The sequence below is a fragment of the Nannospalax galili genome, unplaced genomic scaffold (genome assembly GCF_000622305.1).
Source record: "Nannospalax galili isolate Female #2095 unplaced genomic scaffold, S.galili_v1.0 scaffold113, whole genome shotgun sequence".
NCBI lineage: Eukaryota > Metazoa > Chordata > Mammalia > Rodentia > Spalacidae > Nannospalax > Nannospalax galili.
In genome coordinates this window covers 5,312,745-5,329,549 of record NW_008335444.1, presented here as the reverse complement: position 1 = coordinate 5,329,549, position 16,805 = coordinate 5,312,745, and the positions used below count along the sequence as shown (strand labels likewise).

The window sequence follows — 16,805 nt, the reverse complement described above, 5'->3', positions numbered from 1 at the left end:
AGGAAGGAAGGCAGGCATGTATGATTGCTCATAACCTTAGCTCTGAAGAGGCAGAGGCACATGAATTCCTGGAGCTTGCTGGACAGCCAACATAGCCTAATTGGCAAGTCCTAGGTCCCAGTGAGAGACTCTGTCTATAAAATGAAGTAGATGGCTCTCTTGAGGAACAGCACTTGAGGCTGACCTCTGGCTTCTGTACACACATGTATATGTTTGCACGCACGCGCACACACACACACACACACACACACACACACACACAAAACCACACAGATGTAGAGTGTAGACTAGGCATGGTGGCACCCTCCTACAATCCCAGGGAGGCTGAAACAGAAAGATCACTGGGATCATAGTAAGACCCTGTTTGAAAGCAAAACAAAATCAAAAATTTACAGATGACTTCTAGAGTTTTCCAATATGACTGCATGTGGGATGGGTGAGATACTGGTATTTTCCATCTCTCTCCCCAGCTCTGTTCTTAAGTCACTGTAACTTTAGATTTATTACTTCTTCATCTCCTTTGACTTCAGAGTTGCTTTTTAAGGTATTGCTAAATATTTTTTAATATTCCCCCAACACACTTTTTTCCTAAGAATTGACCAGCCTGACATAACAGCCTATTGCTTGTGGCCTGGGCTAAATGAGGCATCTGACCAGAGGACCAGACAAAGCTGAGACCCTGTCCCTGTTCCACTCACCATCTCTGTCCCTTCCCATGTGCTGAGGCCATTTGAGTAAGGGCATCGCCTGTGCCAGCTGCAGCCTGAGCGCTGAGGGCAGGGAGGCTACGGGATATGAACAGTGCTCTGTGGAGAAAGAGGCCCTTAACCTCCTCAGCAGCAGGCAGGGCCTTCAGGATGCAGAGCTGCATATGTGGCATCTCTAACGGTTTCTGTACACCAGACTACTTTCCTCATGGACAAAGTAAAGTAAAACCCAGTCCACCTCACTGATACCTATGGAGCTAACAGCAGGGGGTAGCTGCTGCCTAGCAAAATCAGGGAAGAGACTAGGGGTCATCACAACAGGAAGGAGGAGGGACACTAGGAAGAACTTCCCATCATATTCCTGAGGTCAAACACCAAAGCATGTGTGTGTGTGTGTGTGCATGTGTGTGCGTGCATGCGTGCATATATGTGTTTCTGTGTGTGTAGTAGGGGAGTGTTGAATGACCTGTCCTGCCCATTTGGAGGTTCCACCTAGTCCTGGGTAGAAGGCCAGAGCAATACAGCAGAAAGTCTTGCCAGCCCCAGCTCCAGAGCTTCTAAATCTTCCTGTGTGACTACATTTTCTACCCTCTCCTCACCCTTGAGACCCCAGGGCCATCCATCCATCTATCCATCAGCGCTGAATATCTGAGGGTTGGCCAGATATTTCCCAATACCAACTCCACTACCAGCCAGTGCCCTGGGCCCTTGCACTCTATGTTGATATGGCAGGTGAAAGCAGGGCAGGTACCCTGGGCTTCACTGAGGTGAGGGGGACATACACACACATGTACACACACTCCTCTTTCCACTGGCTGCACACAGTTAACAAGGAACCTTGTTCTGACTGGGCACACAGCCCTGGAAGTGCTAGTGATGGCCATGCCTTGTCCTAGTCCCTGGGATCTCAAGTCTGAATGCTGTAAAGGCTGGGGGTGGGGGAGCTCTTCCTCCCACCAAGTCCTTTCTCACTGGCTCACTCACACAAGCTCTCGCACTTTCTATGCATCTTTATTTGTCTCTGTACTATCTTGGGATCAGGAACTATCACCCCACAGGAAATGGGTCCAAGGAGATCAGAGGACTTGGCCAAGGCACCTGGCCAAGTAGGTGGCAAAGACAGATTCCAGCCAGGGCCTCTGATAAGTTCTGTTGAATAAAGAGCAAACTTAAAGCTACAGGCAGGTAAGGTCAGAGGGGGTGGCATACAACATTAGAGAAGGAGAGCTATTGATCCCTCATCCCTCAGTACTACAGAGAACAGTTACAGCAGGAGAGGGGTGGATAGAGAGAAGGATAAGCCAGCAGGGCTTGGCAGCTGGGAAGGAGGGCTTTCCCAGGCTGGAAGTTCATGCAGTACCTTACTAAGTGTGCTCCTTTCCAGTTGGATGAGGGCCTGTCAGAACAGACTGTCCTGGGATTGTCTATTATACAGTGATTCCTCTTACCCAAGATGGATACATTGTAAGACCCCTCCAGTAGATGCCTAAGATGTCAAATAGTACCAAATCTTATAATCTGTTTTCTCCTCTACAGCCCTATGATGAATCTTGTATCAATTAAGCATGGTGGATACTATCAATGGTAACTAACAATAAAATAAAATAGAACAATTATAACAATATACTGTAAAAAAATTCCATGAATGTGCACACACAACTGTCAAAATAACTTCTTTTTTTGCTTGCTTGTTTGCTTGAAGTTTTGGATTTTATTTGTTTTTGTTTTGTTTTTATTTTTTTGGACAGGGTCTTCCTGTAGTTCCAGCTGGCCTGGAGCTCACTATGTAGACCAGGCTGGCCTCCATCTCACAGAGATCTGCCTTCTTCTGCCTCCCAACTGCTGGAATTAAAGGCATGTGCCACGATGCCCAGACAAAATAACTTCTTTTTTATTTTACTTTATTTTATTATTTTTATTTTATGTGTATGAGTCTTGCCTGCATGTATGTAAGTGCACTCGTGTTGTACAATGTCCAAGGAGATCAGAAGAGGGCATCGGATCCCCTGGAACTGGAGTTACAGACTGTTGTTAGCTACCATGTGGGTGCTAGGAATTAAACCTAGGTCCTCTGCAAGAGCAGTCAGTGAGTCATTTCTCCAGCCCCCCTCCAAATAACTCCTTATACTTTCATTTTTTTCACTAAAGGAAGCGCTTCACAGCTTCTCCTTAGCATATTCCAATTGCCAGTTTACAGCTCTTGCACTATGGGCCATCAGTAGATAAAGCAAGGATTGCTTAAACACAAGCACTTCAGTGCCTTACAATTCAGCTGAGCACCAAAAGGGTTACTGAGTGACTAGCAGGAGGGTAGTATATACAGCATGGAAACTCCACATACAGGAATGGTTCAGAGCTCTGCTGAGATGGAGACAGCATGAGATTTCATCATACTACTGAGAACAGCATGCAATTTTTTATTATTTTTTTTTAATTTTACGTGTAAGAGTGTATTGCCTGCATGTATGTGAGTACACCTGTGTTGTGCAATGCCACAGAGACCAAAAGAGGGCTTCGGATGCCCCTGGAACTGGAGTTAAGGATGGTTTGGAGCCACCATGTGGGTGCTGGAATTGAACCCTAGTCCTCTGCAAGAGCAGTCAGTGCTCTTAACCACTCAGCAATCTCTCCAGCCCCCACATCATACAATTTTAAATTGTGAACTATTTACTTCTATAATTTTCCATTTTCAGATCATGTTTGATCATGGATAACAAAACTACAGAAAATAAAACCTCTAATAAGAGAGGACTTCTATATTGAGAGTTAATGCCAGTGTCTAGCACAGCTGTGCCTGCTACTAAGTATGCACTCAATAAACATTTGTCAGTTGAAATATATGTAATAATCACTAATACACACTAACTGGTTATAATGTATCATCACTTTCTATACATTAACTCAAGTAGCCCTGACAACAACTCCCATTATTAAATCCATTTGATATGAGGAAACTAAAGGACAAAAAGAGTCTTTCCCCAAGTATTGATAAAAGGCAGAGCCAGGATCTGAACCCACATAGAGTGGCTGTGGGCTTGGTGCCTTTAACCACTCAGCTGCACTCTAGGCACGGAGATGAAGCTTGCCATGCAGGATGCTGACATGCTAAGCAAAGGCTTGCCCATCAGGGCCCAACACCTGTCTCAATAAGAAGCACCTGGACTCCAGTGTGCCTTGTGCCCGCATTAGCACAGCACGCCCCTGACCCCCAGTAGATTTCACATTTAGCCCAAGGATGCCCAGTCTCTCCAGCCCCCAGACCCCTCAGGTGCATCTGGATAGAGGCTTACTCTTTACCCTGTGGCATCCCCCAGAAGGAGGTACCTTGCTCAGATTCAAAGGGGTCACCATCCTGGTTGTGGGAACAGCAATGTGTCTGACATGTCACAAGTCACAGGGTACCTGTGTTATATTGTTGCAATTTTTGTATTTTATTTTATTGTTAGTTACTGTTGACAGTATTTTACCATGCTTAATTGATAAACTAAGATTCACCATGGGCATATAGAGGAGAAAACAGAGTATATATAGGGTTTGGGTCTTAGGAATCTACTGGGGGGTCTTGGAATGTATCCATCTTGGAAAAAGGAAATCACTATATATTAGGCAGCCCCAGGACTGTCTATCTGGATAGTACTGTGTGTCCGGACAGTTTCTAGTTCAGCTGAGGAGGAACATATAGGGACAGGCAGAACCTATGACTACTTGAGGTAGGAGATAGCCCAAGATAACAATTACCCTCACTCTATAAATCAGAGCATGGCGCTCAAGTAGGCTAAGAGAGGAGCGAGCTTTGTAATTTGCAGACTCCAGTGCAAAATAAAAATGTAGAGCCCTTCATTTCAAAATCATTAACTTTAATACAGCAATAGCAGAAAAGTAACCAAAGTAACCTTGAAGCAAGGGATCCTTCCTGCTCAGCTGCATATGTGGCAACTGTATGACTGGATCCTGGCTAGGTGGATTGGGACAAGTCACCTTGCTCATGGGTGCTGCAGCCAGGTAGCCATGTTGGAGGTCTGGGGTCCAGGATGGTCTCAGAGGTAGGCTGACTTCCACCTCTAATTCTCTTGAGTCCTGAGCTCCTGTCTGTTCTCAGGTAAATAGGGTGGGAGCCCAAGTCTTGTCCCAGTTCTCTCTTGCTTTATTGTCTGAGACAATAGTCCCCTTCCTTTCTTGTCTCCTCCCAGCCTCCTAATCTGCTCTGTCCACTACAAAAGCAGGGGATTAGTTTACGGCCCCTTCCTGCCTCGACTCTCACAATCCCTGGACACTTGATCCAGCCTCCCCATCCTCAAACACCCCCACCCTTGTACTGTCCTAGATCTGGAGCTGGCCGGGAGGGAACGAAGACTAAATGCATACGCCTGCACTTTCTACGGCCCTATCTAGAGGGACCCCTACAGGAAGAGACCCATATGGATGAGCCCGCAAGCACAAGTGAAGAGGAGTTTTGACAGGATACTGAGAAAAGGGACTTAAAGCACAGACTACCTTCAGGAGGCTCCCAATCTGAAGGGAGAGGATTGCCAGGCCTTAAGAGTCTCCCTCTTTTTGATGCAGTGAAGTTCTGAATATGAAGAGGCAGAAAGCCCTGTCAGACAGACATGAAGGTGGGCATACCCTCACATAGAGAGATGGTTTGTAGTATTAGTGAAATTTTCACAGGAAATAAAATCACATCCCCTATGTACTAAGCACTTCCTCCAGGCAAGATCTGGCTTCCTATAACTCATCAGGGGGCGACGTACCGTATCTGGTAAATGAGTGTTAGTTAACACAGCTCTTCCATTCCTGGCCCTGCAGTTTTCCTCTTGTATCACAACTGCCCCTCCAGGGGTTCTGCATCCAGCATCAGTTAGTTCAGCAGAGCTCTCCCTCCTCTGCCCTGTCTGCCTGCTTCCTGTGGTTATCTGGCCCTGCTTCTTGCACTTCTCACTTCCCATAGGTGTCACTTGTGTGTTATTTGTGCTCGTCTTATCACCCGCTTGGAGCCTTCAGAGCAGAAAAGACACATGCATGGACTATGGAGTCCCCTATTCTACTTTGGTTTTCCTCCTCCCCTCATCTGAAAGAGGAGACAGGAATGATCCAGTCCTCACATTGGAAGCTCATCGAAAGTACCCTGCAAGGTGACTCAGAGAGAGCAAGCACTCCATCCATGTCTGGCAAATGAATGAAGAGTGAGTGAGTGAGTGAGTGAGTGAGTGAGTGAGTGAGTGAGTATTTGCTCCCCAAGACAGCTTTGAGTTCAAGTGCCTTCATCATTGGCCATAGCAGGGGAGGTGAGAGGTACTACTAAGTTAGGGTGAGAGATGTCACCAGAATCCACATGACACAGGGCTTCATCAACCTACCCTCCTGACCTGTACTATCCATAGAAACACAAGCAGACTAGAGAGGTCTGGAGACCTGGAGGAAAGAACCCCAGGCTGTGTCATTCTGGTCAGCCTCCTACTCTAGGGGGTGTTAAAAACCTTCCAGTAGCAGCTGCACTTGGCCTGTCTCTCAGGAGCCAGTGATAACTTAGGTGGGGTACAATTCAAATCCCAAGTCACACTGGATTTGGAATCAACTTTGGTGTACTGGAACCCATTTCCCTGGCTCCCCTTTTTAGTCCCTCTTAAAAGGAAGCTTTCCTCCACCCTGCAGAGAGTCCAACAATATACTGCGTTGAGACCCAAGGTGGTGACAAAGACTCTTCCCCCACGGTTCCTCCCTCTTTCCCTTTATTAGCCCACTGTCTTGGCCTTGGGCCTGGGGACCAAATCCAAATCCATAACAATAGTGCAAAGGGGACACTCAGCACCTTCCTGCCACCTCGCCTTAGTCTGGACTTTCTCAGGGAGACTCCCACCTTTTCTAACACCTCTAAGGGCAAAGGAAAGGGACAGGGACAAGGAGAGAGGATAGGGGAACTGTGTTCTAGAACCAACCCTCTGGCTATCACGCTCAGTGAAGTCCTAGACAAGCTGAGGGAAGTAGGTGTGCCAAAGGGTCTCTTCACACTGGCTCATGTCTCTACCAAGGGAAGACCAGAATGCCTAGTAACAATAGCTCCCATGTACCAGCCACATGCTGTTCAACAGACACATCTGCCAAATTACAAATATCTGTCTCAGAGTTTGATACAGTTATATTCATTTTGAAACTACAGAAACAAGTTTATAGAGGTAAAGAAACACACTGATGCACCAGGAGTGGAGGGTCACGCACTCGAGAGGCTATGGTTGGAGGATCGGGAGCTTGAAGCTAGCCTAGGCTACATATTGAGATCCTGTTTAACAAAACCAAAGGCTGGGGATATAGCTCAGTGGTAGACCATCTGCCTAGAATGTATAATGCCCTGGGTACAGTCGCTAACACCAAAAAAGGGAGGGAGGGAGGAAGGAGCTCTTTCTTCTACAGCAGTGCTTCCAGGTGTGCTGAGATGAGGCCTCCACAGCCTTCAGGGTAGCTAGATGTTGCCTGGAGTGGGCAGATGCCTATGGCCTGCGGTGCCCAGTTGATTTATCCTGGCTGATGAACACCTTGGATTATTTTGTTTTGTTTTATATGTGTGCCCTGAGGAGGAAAAGGCAGAAAGCCCTGCCCTGGAACCTCCTGCCCCAAGGAGTGGTGCAGAAAAGATGGTTGAGACAGACAAAAGCTCTGGTGTGTGCCAGATCCAGTGAAGAATGCATATAATCCCAAGTTTCAGGGGTAAAGGAAGAGGCTTGCGAGTTTCAGGCCAGCCTGAACTACATAGCAAGACCTTATTTCAAAAACAAAACAAAAGGGTCGGGAGTGGTAGCGCATGCCATTAATCCCAGCACTTGGGAAGCAGAGGCAGGTAGACATTCTGTAAATTCAAGGCCAGCCTGGTCTACATAGTGAGTTCCAGGACAGCTGGGGCTACAGGGAGACCCTTTCTTAAAAAGCCAAAAAGAACAGGTTTGTGGAGGAGGAGGAGGAGGAAGAGGAGGAGGAGGAGGAGGAGAAGAAGAAGGGGGGGAGGAGGAGGAGCCCCAATTTGATTAGACACTCTCCGCTGGCTCAAGGTGTTCTCATCTCCTATGGTCTTCCCCACTACTTGTAAGTGGAAAGCTTTTGGACCTCAAGTCCCAAGACAAGCCTCTCCTCCTTCTCCAGGCTTTCTCTGACCACACCAGGCTTCTCTCTCCTCTGAGCGCCTGTGGACCTCACTGCTGCTCCTCCAAGGATGCTCCCAGGATGATCCGACACAATGAGTTCACTTTTCATGTACACCTAGCACATTTCCCCTTATCATCATACATCTGTCTGACTGCCTCACAGAGGACCCAGCACACAGTAGGTCTACAACAACAGTAATAATAATGTCCACTCTGATTTTACCCTCCCTAACCATAGTCCCTTAGTTCTGTGCTGAGCCCCAACACCTTCCCCTTCAAGTAGCCCACATGCATGGGTCCCCAGAAATTGTTGCTGGTAAATAAAAGGGAATTAGAACAAACCATGTATTCCTCCCCAGAAAGAAAGAAGACTGGAAATAGGCTTTGAGAGGCTGCTCAGTCTGAAGTTTTAACATACTCAAGGCTAGCCAAGAAGCACTATCCATAGTGGTTAGGAAGACTTTTTTTGTCTAAAATTCCAGCACCAGTGATTACCAGCTGGTGATCTTAGCATCTAAAGCACTATGTTTCCTCACCTGTAAGATGGGCCTGACACTGACCCCTCACTCACAGGGTTTATATGAGGTGCTTCAGGTAAAGTGAAGGCAGCTCTTGCCACTAGGCAATAACCAGGAAGTGCCAGCTGTTATGACTGATTAAGGCAGAGGAACTGGGGTGATGGCACACTCATAAGTAGGTCTCTCTGGGCCCATCAGGAGCCCTCTTGACTGGTTCCCAAACATGGACCTTCCTGATGAGCTCATGTCTTTCTGGAAGAAGGTCACAACTGAGAGAATGAAAGCTATAACCACGAAGACATCCCCATTGTGCCCAAGAGCAAACAGGAGTGGCAGAAAGCCAGGCCCACAGTGCGTCCACAGCCACATTTCCATTAACAGAGGGGGCTCGGATCCTGATGCAGGGCACAAGTGTCCCTTTGAGGTCTCTGGAAGAGAAAGATCCTGCCAGCCAAGAGAGGGCTGGGAAGGGACACAAAGGAAAGCTCTCCTCTGGCGGTACCTTGTCTTTGAGCAGCCGACCCAGCCCCCACCTGCCCGCTGCCAGCCCGCCGTGGCCTGCTCTGGCATGGCTCTGGGGGGCGCAGTGCCAAGCCCTGAGCTTCCCCCCACCATGTCCTTTCCCTGCTTCCAAAATAACTCTCTGCTCACTGCCCAAGTTTGGCCTCTTGTGTGTTTTTCTCCTCCTGGGACCTGTTCTCCCATGTCTGAAGGGCGGGAAGAGACCTGAATTATTCTTAGAAACTGAGGACCACCTTTTCCTTTTTGCCAGTGGTTTAATTATCATAAAGAGGCTCCCACAATTCTGAGAGCCCCTAAGTCAATAAGCTCATTTCAGTTTGGCTAATAGAAGTTATTTCCAGTAGGGGGAGGGGGTTGGCAGTTTTTCCCTCACCTCCTACTCTTATACCTTCCCAAGGTGACCAAAACCCTAGGAGGACTCCTTGTCCTTGGCCCTGCTCCCAACAGAACCAGTTACTCACTTAAGGTCACACAGCCCAACCAGAATGGGTTCAGGGAAGGATCTCCAAGCCCCTTCCAGGCACTCCCAGGGCAGAAACAGAGCCTAGGCCTCAACACCATACAGTAGTCTATACCCAAGAAGATTCATTACATTTCTGGGGAGAAGCCAGGCTCTCCAGGCAGGCTGACCCAGGAACCCAGACTCTTCCTCTTTGGAGAGTCTCCCATCAGGCAGCAGAGCTGGTTGCATCTCCTCCAGGTGTCTCTGTGTACAGGTTCACTTCCTCCATCAACCAACCCAGCACAGAGCCCAGGAGCAGCCTGGCTCCTTGGAAGGCCATTTCCGGGAAGGTCTTGGAGGGGGCTTTCCTAGGAGACTGGTGTGAAGGAGGAGCCCTCTGAAGAGCCCCAGAAGATGATGTTCTGGAAGCCCAACAATTCCTCTCTATTTCTGAGCCTCATAGGACACTTGTAGTTGAAAGCAATGAACTCGGTGGGGGAGGGGGGACTAAAAACAAAAAAATAAAATTATACCACAGCCAGTGTTTTTTAAGCGCTAGTCCTTTGCTTCTTTTGTCTCCTTCCCTCCTCCTCCCCACTTTTCTAGGTAGATACAAGTACTGTTTATTTTAGATTAAGAAATTGAAAAATTGGGGCTAACACCTCTTGCCATGTCAGGCTTACCTGTGTCAGTCTCCAGAGCCTAGGATCCTACCAATACCCAGAGGTACCCAGGTGGATGCCTACGCATCCTCTCTGTCCCCTGTGGGCCTGGGTCAGTGCAGGAAGCAGGCTGTGACACGAGGAGAGAGCATCAGGTGAGAGCCCACGGGAGGGGGAAGGTGGTGGCGCAGGACGGGCTGGGGGCCAACTCCCTCTAAGCCAGGCTTTCTTCTCCTCCGCCACTGCCCCACCCGGCCGCGCCCCTTGCCCGCTGCGCTGCTGCCAGACCCCAGAGCTTTCCTTTTTCTTTTGCCTAGGGCTGTTTCCTGCCTTTCCTTTGAACTGGGGTGTCAGCTCCCCCACACAGTCACGCTCCTCCAGCAACCCCCCCCCAGGCTCTGGCAGCAAGGGAGGGCCCAGGGGACCCCACTTCCTGGAATTGCTCCACCCTTCCTTTGCTCTCTGCTCTTGTGTGGGTGCTGTGTGGGTGGGTTCTCCCCCTCCTTCCCTATTCCCCAGCCACTGCCAAGCCCTCTCCGAGGGAGCGTTCTCTGTTCCCCAGACTCTGGGTTTCTTCGCTTCTCCCTTTCTACTTTTTAGGCAAATGTAGGACTTACCTGCCCTCTCCCAACCACAGAGGGCCTGAGGATTAGAATTCACACACCCCAAGTTCACAGCTGAAGGGTGCAGGCTAGAGACACAGGGAGGCTGGGCCAGGAAAGGAGCCTCCAAGGTAAGGAAGAGAGCTGACAGAGTGTAGTGCACACACAATCCCCAGGGTCAGTGCCTCCTCTACAGAGGCCACATGGTTCTCTGCTTCCTCATCCCATAGCCCTGCAGGAGCCCATCTGGGATGAGTTGGGAGCAGGCTAGGGTCTCCCCTCCATCACTCTCCTCACCTAAAATGAAGCCTTAAGACTGTACCAGCTGGTGATATGGGGGACGAGATTAAAGTGGTTCTGGGTCCCCAGGGTAGCTCATGTTGTCTATTTAGCAGTGTTCTCTCCTGCCGCAGTCCTCAACACACTCAAATAGTTATCCTATACTTTTCATAGAATGGTGTTTCTTTCCTCCAGGAAGTCCTCCAAGACTAATGCCTCCTGGCTCTGGCTCCCTAACGGCAACAGTGCTAACACTTACTAAGCTCCTTTCACTTGCCACACAAACCCTCCAGAGGCATTACCTCAGCAAATCCCCTACAGTGATCTTTGAATCAGGTATTAGCTTCACTATAGATGGGGAAATCAAGTCACAGAGGTGCCAATAAACTGGGCCAGGCTCACTAGCACAGCCCTTTACACTAATGCCTAGCCTGAGGCCCTCTACTATCTCTTCCAGCACCTTGCCTCCATTTGTTTGGTTAAAGACATCCCCAGGCAGTGGCAAGGAGGCTGCAAGTTACACACACATACACACATACACACACACACACACACACACACACACACACACACACGCCACACACCTGACCTTTCACACAAGCCCAGTAGTCATCATGGGCAGTCCTGAAGGCAGTGAATTTCCCAGATAGCAGTGAGCAGCCTGGCATGGAGTTCGCCTGGAGCAGAAGCTCTGGTGGCCCTGAGTGAAAGAAGTAGGTGCTTAAGGACAGCTGATGGTATATGAACCACCTGAGCAACAGACACCCTTTCCCAGACACTGTGTTTCCAATACCACTCAACTTCAGGGGCAAAAGAGACTCCGTGTAACTACCAGATTCTCCTACTTGGGACTTATTTGCCTAACAAGTATTTGCTATATGTGTATTCCTATGTGCATATATGATGGAACAGAACACTAGGCCTTCGCATCACCATCAGACTGCAGCGCCCCAGAACTGGCAATACCATCTTCCTCTCACTCCCTTCCCTAAGAGGCCTCACCCAGGGACATGCACATAGCCCAGCAAATTTTACTAAGCCTCACTGAGATGATGGTGTAGGAGGAGCCCTTCTAGAAAGAAATACTTGAAGGACTGTGTATAAGTGAGGTCTGCCCCCAAAACTTGATCAAATAGAGCTGGTGTGTCCCAGAGTAGCCATGGTTGCTGGATTTGAGTCTTAAAGAAATTAGACATATTAAAAAAAAAAATCTTTCTGGCCAGGTACGGTGGCACACACTTTTAATCCCAGCACTTGGGAGGCAGAGGCAGGTGGATCTCTGTGAGTTCAAGGCCAGCCTGGTCTATATAGTGAGTTCCAGGACAGCAGGGCCTACAGGGAGACCCTGTCTCAAAAAGACAAAAAAAAAAAAAATCTTTCTGGTCTTCCCTGGAATTTGGTCAGAGGGAGGTGGAGGCAACTACTCCATGACAGGTACAGGCTAGGAGGGAACCCCATCAACCCAGGATGGCAAGCAGATATCAGATGTTTGTACTGAGAAATGGTCAAGGAATTTATAAGAAGACTCAAGGGTGTCTTCTACAGCCCACAAGCTTATGACTGCCGAGAAAGGAAGGACCCCAAACATCCCTGGCCTGGTTCCATCTCAAGGTCCTCATCCTCTCTCTACCTTCAAATACCTTCATGGGTCTGGGGAGATGACTCAGAACAAAGGAGTGTTTGCTGCATAAGCATGGGGGCCTGATCTAGCCCCAGAACCCATGTAAAAGAGATGGTCATCATGGTGTGCACTTGTAATCCCAGCACTAGAGTGGCAGAGAACAGGTAATTGCCTGGGACTCCCTGGTCAGCCAGTGTAGACTACTCCATGAGCTCGAGGTTAGTAAGAGATGCTACCAAAAAACAAGGTGGACAACTTCAAAGAAACAACACCTAAGGCAGACCCCTGGTTTCCATACGTACATTTGTGTACATGTACCTGCACACACGTGCACCAACACAGATGCATATGCACACAAAACAGTGAAAACGTCTTTGCAGCTCTCCTGAGAGGGCCAAAAAGGAATGCTCCACCTCTGAGCCACCTGCAGACAGCAAAAGCTCTGCCTCCATCACCCCCAAGGAACCCCTGCTCAACCAAGGCAGGGGACACAATCTTCTCCACCTCCCTCCAATACTACAGATTCCCCTGTGAAGTCCCCCAGATTGCCCTGGGACTTAGACCCATTCATCATGTTTCCCACCCTCAGAAACACTCTCTAAGTCTTAGGAGAAAAGGGCTACTTTAACCCCCTAGGAAGACTCAGGGACAGCTCAGAAACGCCCATCTCTCCTAACCTAAAGATATTTCACATATCAGCAGAAACTGTGTCAAAATCTTGTCCACAAGGATGGGACACTGGTATCCCCAAAGTGGAACTCTGCTTCCTTTCCCAAGTCCTACTGGAAAAAGGACCACAGACCACAGATTAGTCTAGGAAGTCTTGGATGCTGGGAAAGGTGGTGTGACCCATTACCCTCTGGAAGGCCCTATGTTCCCTGCCCCTTTAACATAGGCAAGAGGTCTTTCTTCTGTTTCCCTAGAGGCACACTCAACAGATATTTCCAAACTCATTTTAGCTGTGTTGACCTCTGCCATCACTCTAAGCTTCATAGGACTCAGTTTGCCTTTCTGAAATATTGATACTTCTCTAGCCTACAACTATGTCTTTTGAAATAGAGGCAGGTATTCCAAAGGGAGGCACAGAGATGAGAGGAGAGCTCCATGGGGGCTCTAGTTCAGGATCCTTCCCACCACCAGGACACTGCTTCCTCAGAGCACCTTGACCCCACTGAGTTCCATACACTCCTGCTGACCCCTAAGAATGCTCCAGCTGCCTTTCCTGAGTACTCATCAGTTCTGGGACCCCCACAGCCATGAGGGCCCCTCTCAGGCCTTAAGGACTTTCCCACCTGCTTTCTTTCTTCTGAGGGAAGGCCAGGGAAGGCCAAGGTTTCCTCTCCCCAGAACAGTACGTAAGGGGATGACTCAGGTGTCTAAAATTGTGCTCTCACCCTATCCTGTCCAGGTGTTGAGCAGCAGCCAGAGCCTCTGGCCCTCTGGTTTTGAGTGGAAGCTCCTGAGACAGCTATCCCCAACAGGGTCCCCTTCACAGCCATCTCACCCCAACTCAGACTTTAAAAATGGTTCTCTGGTTTTCAGTCTCTGAGCCTGCCCACAAATTAGTGTCTCTAACACAGCCTCCTGGGACATGACTTCAGGGAGGCCTGGGAAGGGGGCAGGATACCTCCACATAATGGTGCTGGCAGTGTCCCTTTCTACATAGAGGGTAGTGGGCAAGGCCCACTGCGCCAAAGTCTCCTGCCTGAGTGCTAAAGCCTTGCTCCCTGTGGTAGTTCAACCTGTTTCTACCCCATTCCACTGCCTGATCCTGTCACTTCACTATCTGAGCAGTCACTTTTGCCCTCAGCTACCCTCCTGGGCACTGTTCTGCCAGAAAGAGAAAAGCCCCCCCCCAATTCCTCCTGCTCAGGGTTCAGACCCCACCTTGCCAGACCTGGGCTCCCACACTGGGCCCACAGCAGGGGTGAGGGGCACCTGAGAAGGGAAGCAGGGAGGCCCAGGCTCGTGGCTTGCCTGGTCCTTATTTTCCGGATTCCCCTCCACTCCCCAGTCAGACTTGGAACGAGCCCTCCTGGGATGCTCATGTCTCAAGACACCAAACGGGGAGGTGTCCAGGACTGTTGTGAGACAGACAGCTATCAGGAGATCAGCAGGTGAGTACTCACAGGTAAGCTGTCAGGGGGTCCAGGTCCCCTGGCACCACCGAGAGCCCGAGCTCAGAGCAGTCAGCGGACAGCATGATGCCGTCCTCCTGGCAGTGGCAGGGAGCAGGGCAGGAGGCGCGCTCCGGGCCAGGCTGAGGGTCGCTGCTGGTGCACGCGGAAGCGCATAGCGCAGCGCAAAGCCACAGCGCCCGGAGCCCGGGAGGGCTGGGCATCTCAGCAGCTGGGCTGCGAGGCCACCTGGCCGGTGCACAGGCGGGCGCGCAGCGCAGTGAGCGCGCGGCTCGCCTCCAGGTCCCTGGCCGGGACCGAGGGCTGCGCCGTCGGTGGGGACCGCCCCGCTCTGCTTGGTTTAGCTTGGGCGCGGCGGCGGCAGCGGCGGGACGGTGCAGTCAGAGAGGGGCAGGCATTGTTGTGTGATCTTCGTTATTCAATTTCACAGGCTGGGCTTGGCAAGGGAGGGAGATCCAGAGGGAGGAGGAGTCAAGAAAACTTTCGACGCTGTGGCTCGCTCCCTTTCCCTCCTTCCTTCCCAGCTGGCAGGAATTTCATCCAGAGGGGGAAAAGGGGGAGAAAGCAAAGAAATCCAAAACGAGGACAGTTCCACAGTCAGAGACCTGTCTTTGATTGGAAAGGGTAACCTAGACCCTAGGCCAGTGAGATCGAGCTTCTCTTGACTTTGGAAAGAGCCACAGGGTCTCAAGGGATCCATAGGAGACTGTCAGGAAAAAAGATCTCAGAGCTCCGCAGGCTCCAGCCCCACTACCAGATTTTACACTGAAGGGAAGAAAGGACGAAGAGGTATCTGTTCAAGGTCACATAGCTGATGGGGGCAGTCTCAAAACTGGAGCTCGGGTTATCGCTTCTTACCGTATCCTGGACAGGAGATGAGGTCTTGAGAGGGGTCACGCTGTGGGTCTTTCGTTGCAAATTGGTAGGAGAGACAGTAGGGTGGGAAGGAGCCCCTCATGGGGGGGGGGCGGTTAATGCCGTAACACCAAAGAAAAGGGTGTGGATTCCAGTGGAGGTATAGGGATGAAAATAAACTCATGTAGGCTGCCAGGTCTGAGGCCTGGGGATCACCTTGATCCCTAATCTCAGGACCAGGGATGTGAAAGGGTTGCCCTCTGCACAGCTGGTTGTCAGAGCTTGCTTGCAAGTCGGTGGATTGGTGCCACCTGGAGGCTCGGTGCTGACAGTGCAGCTCAGCCACCTTAAGGCTCCAATCCCAAGGTCCTGCCTTCACCATCCCAGGACATTGTGGAGCTGGAGAAATGGTGGCTAGAGCTGGTGTCAAGACACTGTTCTTTTCTTAGGCCACACTAGATTAGCACTGATTCTGTCATGTGTCCTCTTGCCTTCTCTGGTCTTCTGATCTTTCAGAGCAAAGCCCCAAGGCAGAGCTAGACCAGGTTGGGACCCTTCCAATTTTGCCCTGTCTCCCCATGGTCCATCCTGAGTGGACACCAGAAACATGAGGACCTTGGAGGCAGCCAAAATTCCTTCCACCATTCCACATCCAGAACTCTCTCACAGTCCCTCACCACTCCTGATAACACTCCAGGGATGGAGGGACTTCACAGACCAAGAAGCAAGAAGACTCTGCTTCCAGGACTACAGTTGAGGCCATGATAGAAGTACATGAGTCCTGAGGAACATTGCAGAATGGCCCTGCACAGACATGGAGACCCGCAGACAGAAACACACTGCTGGTGACAGAAAGCCCCCCTGCATTTCTTGCCTCAGTTGTCCTTCACATTAGCTCTACCCTCCACACACACAACACACTCCATCCAAACTCCTGCTGCTCCAGAGCTAGCAGCCCAGGCTGGAAAACCATGCTGAGCCCCATTCCACTTCAGAAGCAGGCCCCTGAGGTAAGCTTCCATAGCTCAGAGCTGAGTCTCCAGTTTGCCCATGGGAAGGTCATTCTAAGCCAACTTCTTAGAATCCTAAGAAGCACACTAAATGAAGGAAACATTGAATATTCAGGACTAGAGAGAGGGCTCAGGGGTTAAAGAGGTTAAGGGCCCTGGCAGCTCTTGCTGAGGCCCTGAGTTCAGTTCCCAGCACCCACATCATGGCTAACAACCATCTGTAACTCTAGGTCCATAGAATCCAATGCCTTCTTCTGGCCTCTGTGGGCATTACATGCACATGGTACACTTACATGCATATAGGCAAAACACACAC

The 16,805-nt window shown here is 49.9% G+C and overlaps 1 protein-coding gene across 4 annotated transcripts in view; it reads right to left on the bottom strand.

The window, feature by feature from the left end:
* The window catches only part of Lgr6 (leucine rich repeat containing G protein-coupled receptor 6), a 133,644-nt gene extending 118,585 nt beyond the window's left edge, over nt 1-15,059 (bottom strand). For 3 of the 4 annotated variants that reach the window (XM_017797450.2, XM_017797451.2, XM_029562173.1), the window contains exon 1: nt 14,616-15,059. In XM_017797450.2, the coding sequence (XP_017652939.1) occupies nt 14,616-14,827 (212 nt within the window). In that variant the 5' untranslated portion in view covers nt 14,828-15,059. The remainder of the gene's footprint in view (nt 1-14,615) is intronic. The other variant, XM_008830317.3, reaches the window with a different exon arrangement.
* Between the last annotated feature and the right edge of the window lie 1,746 nt (nt 15,060-16,805).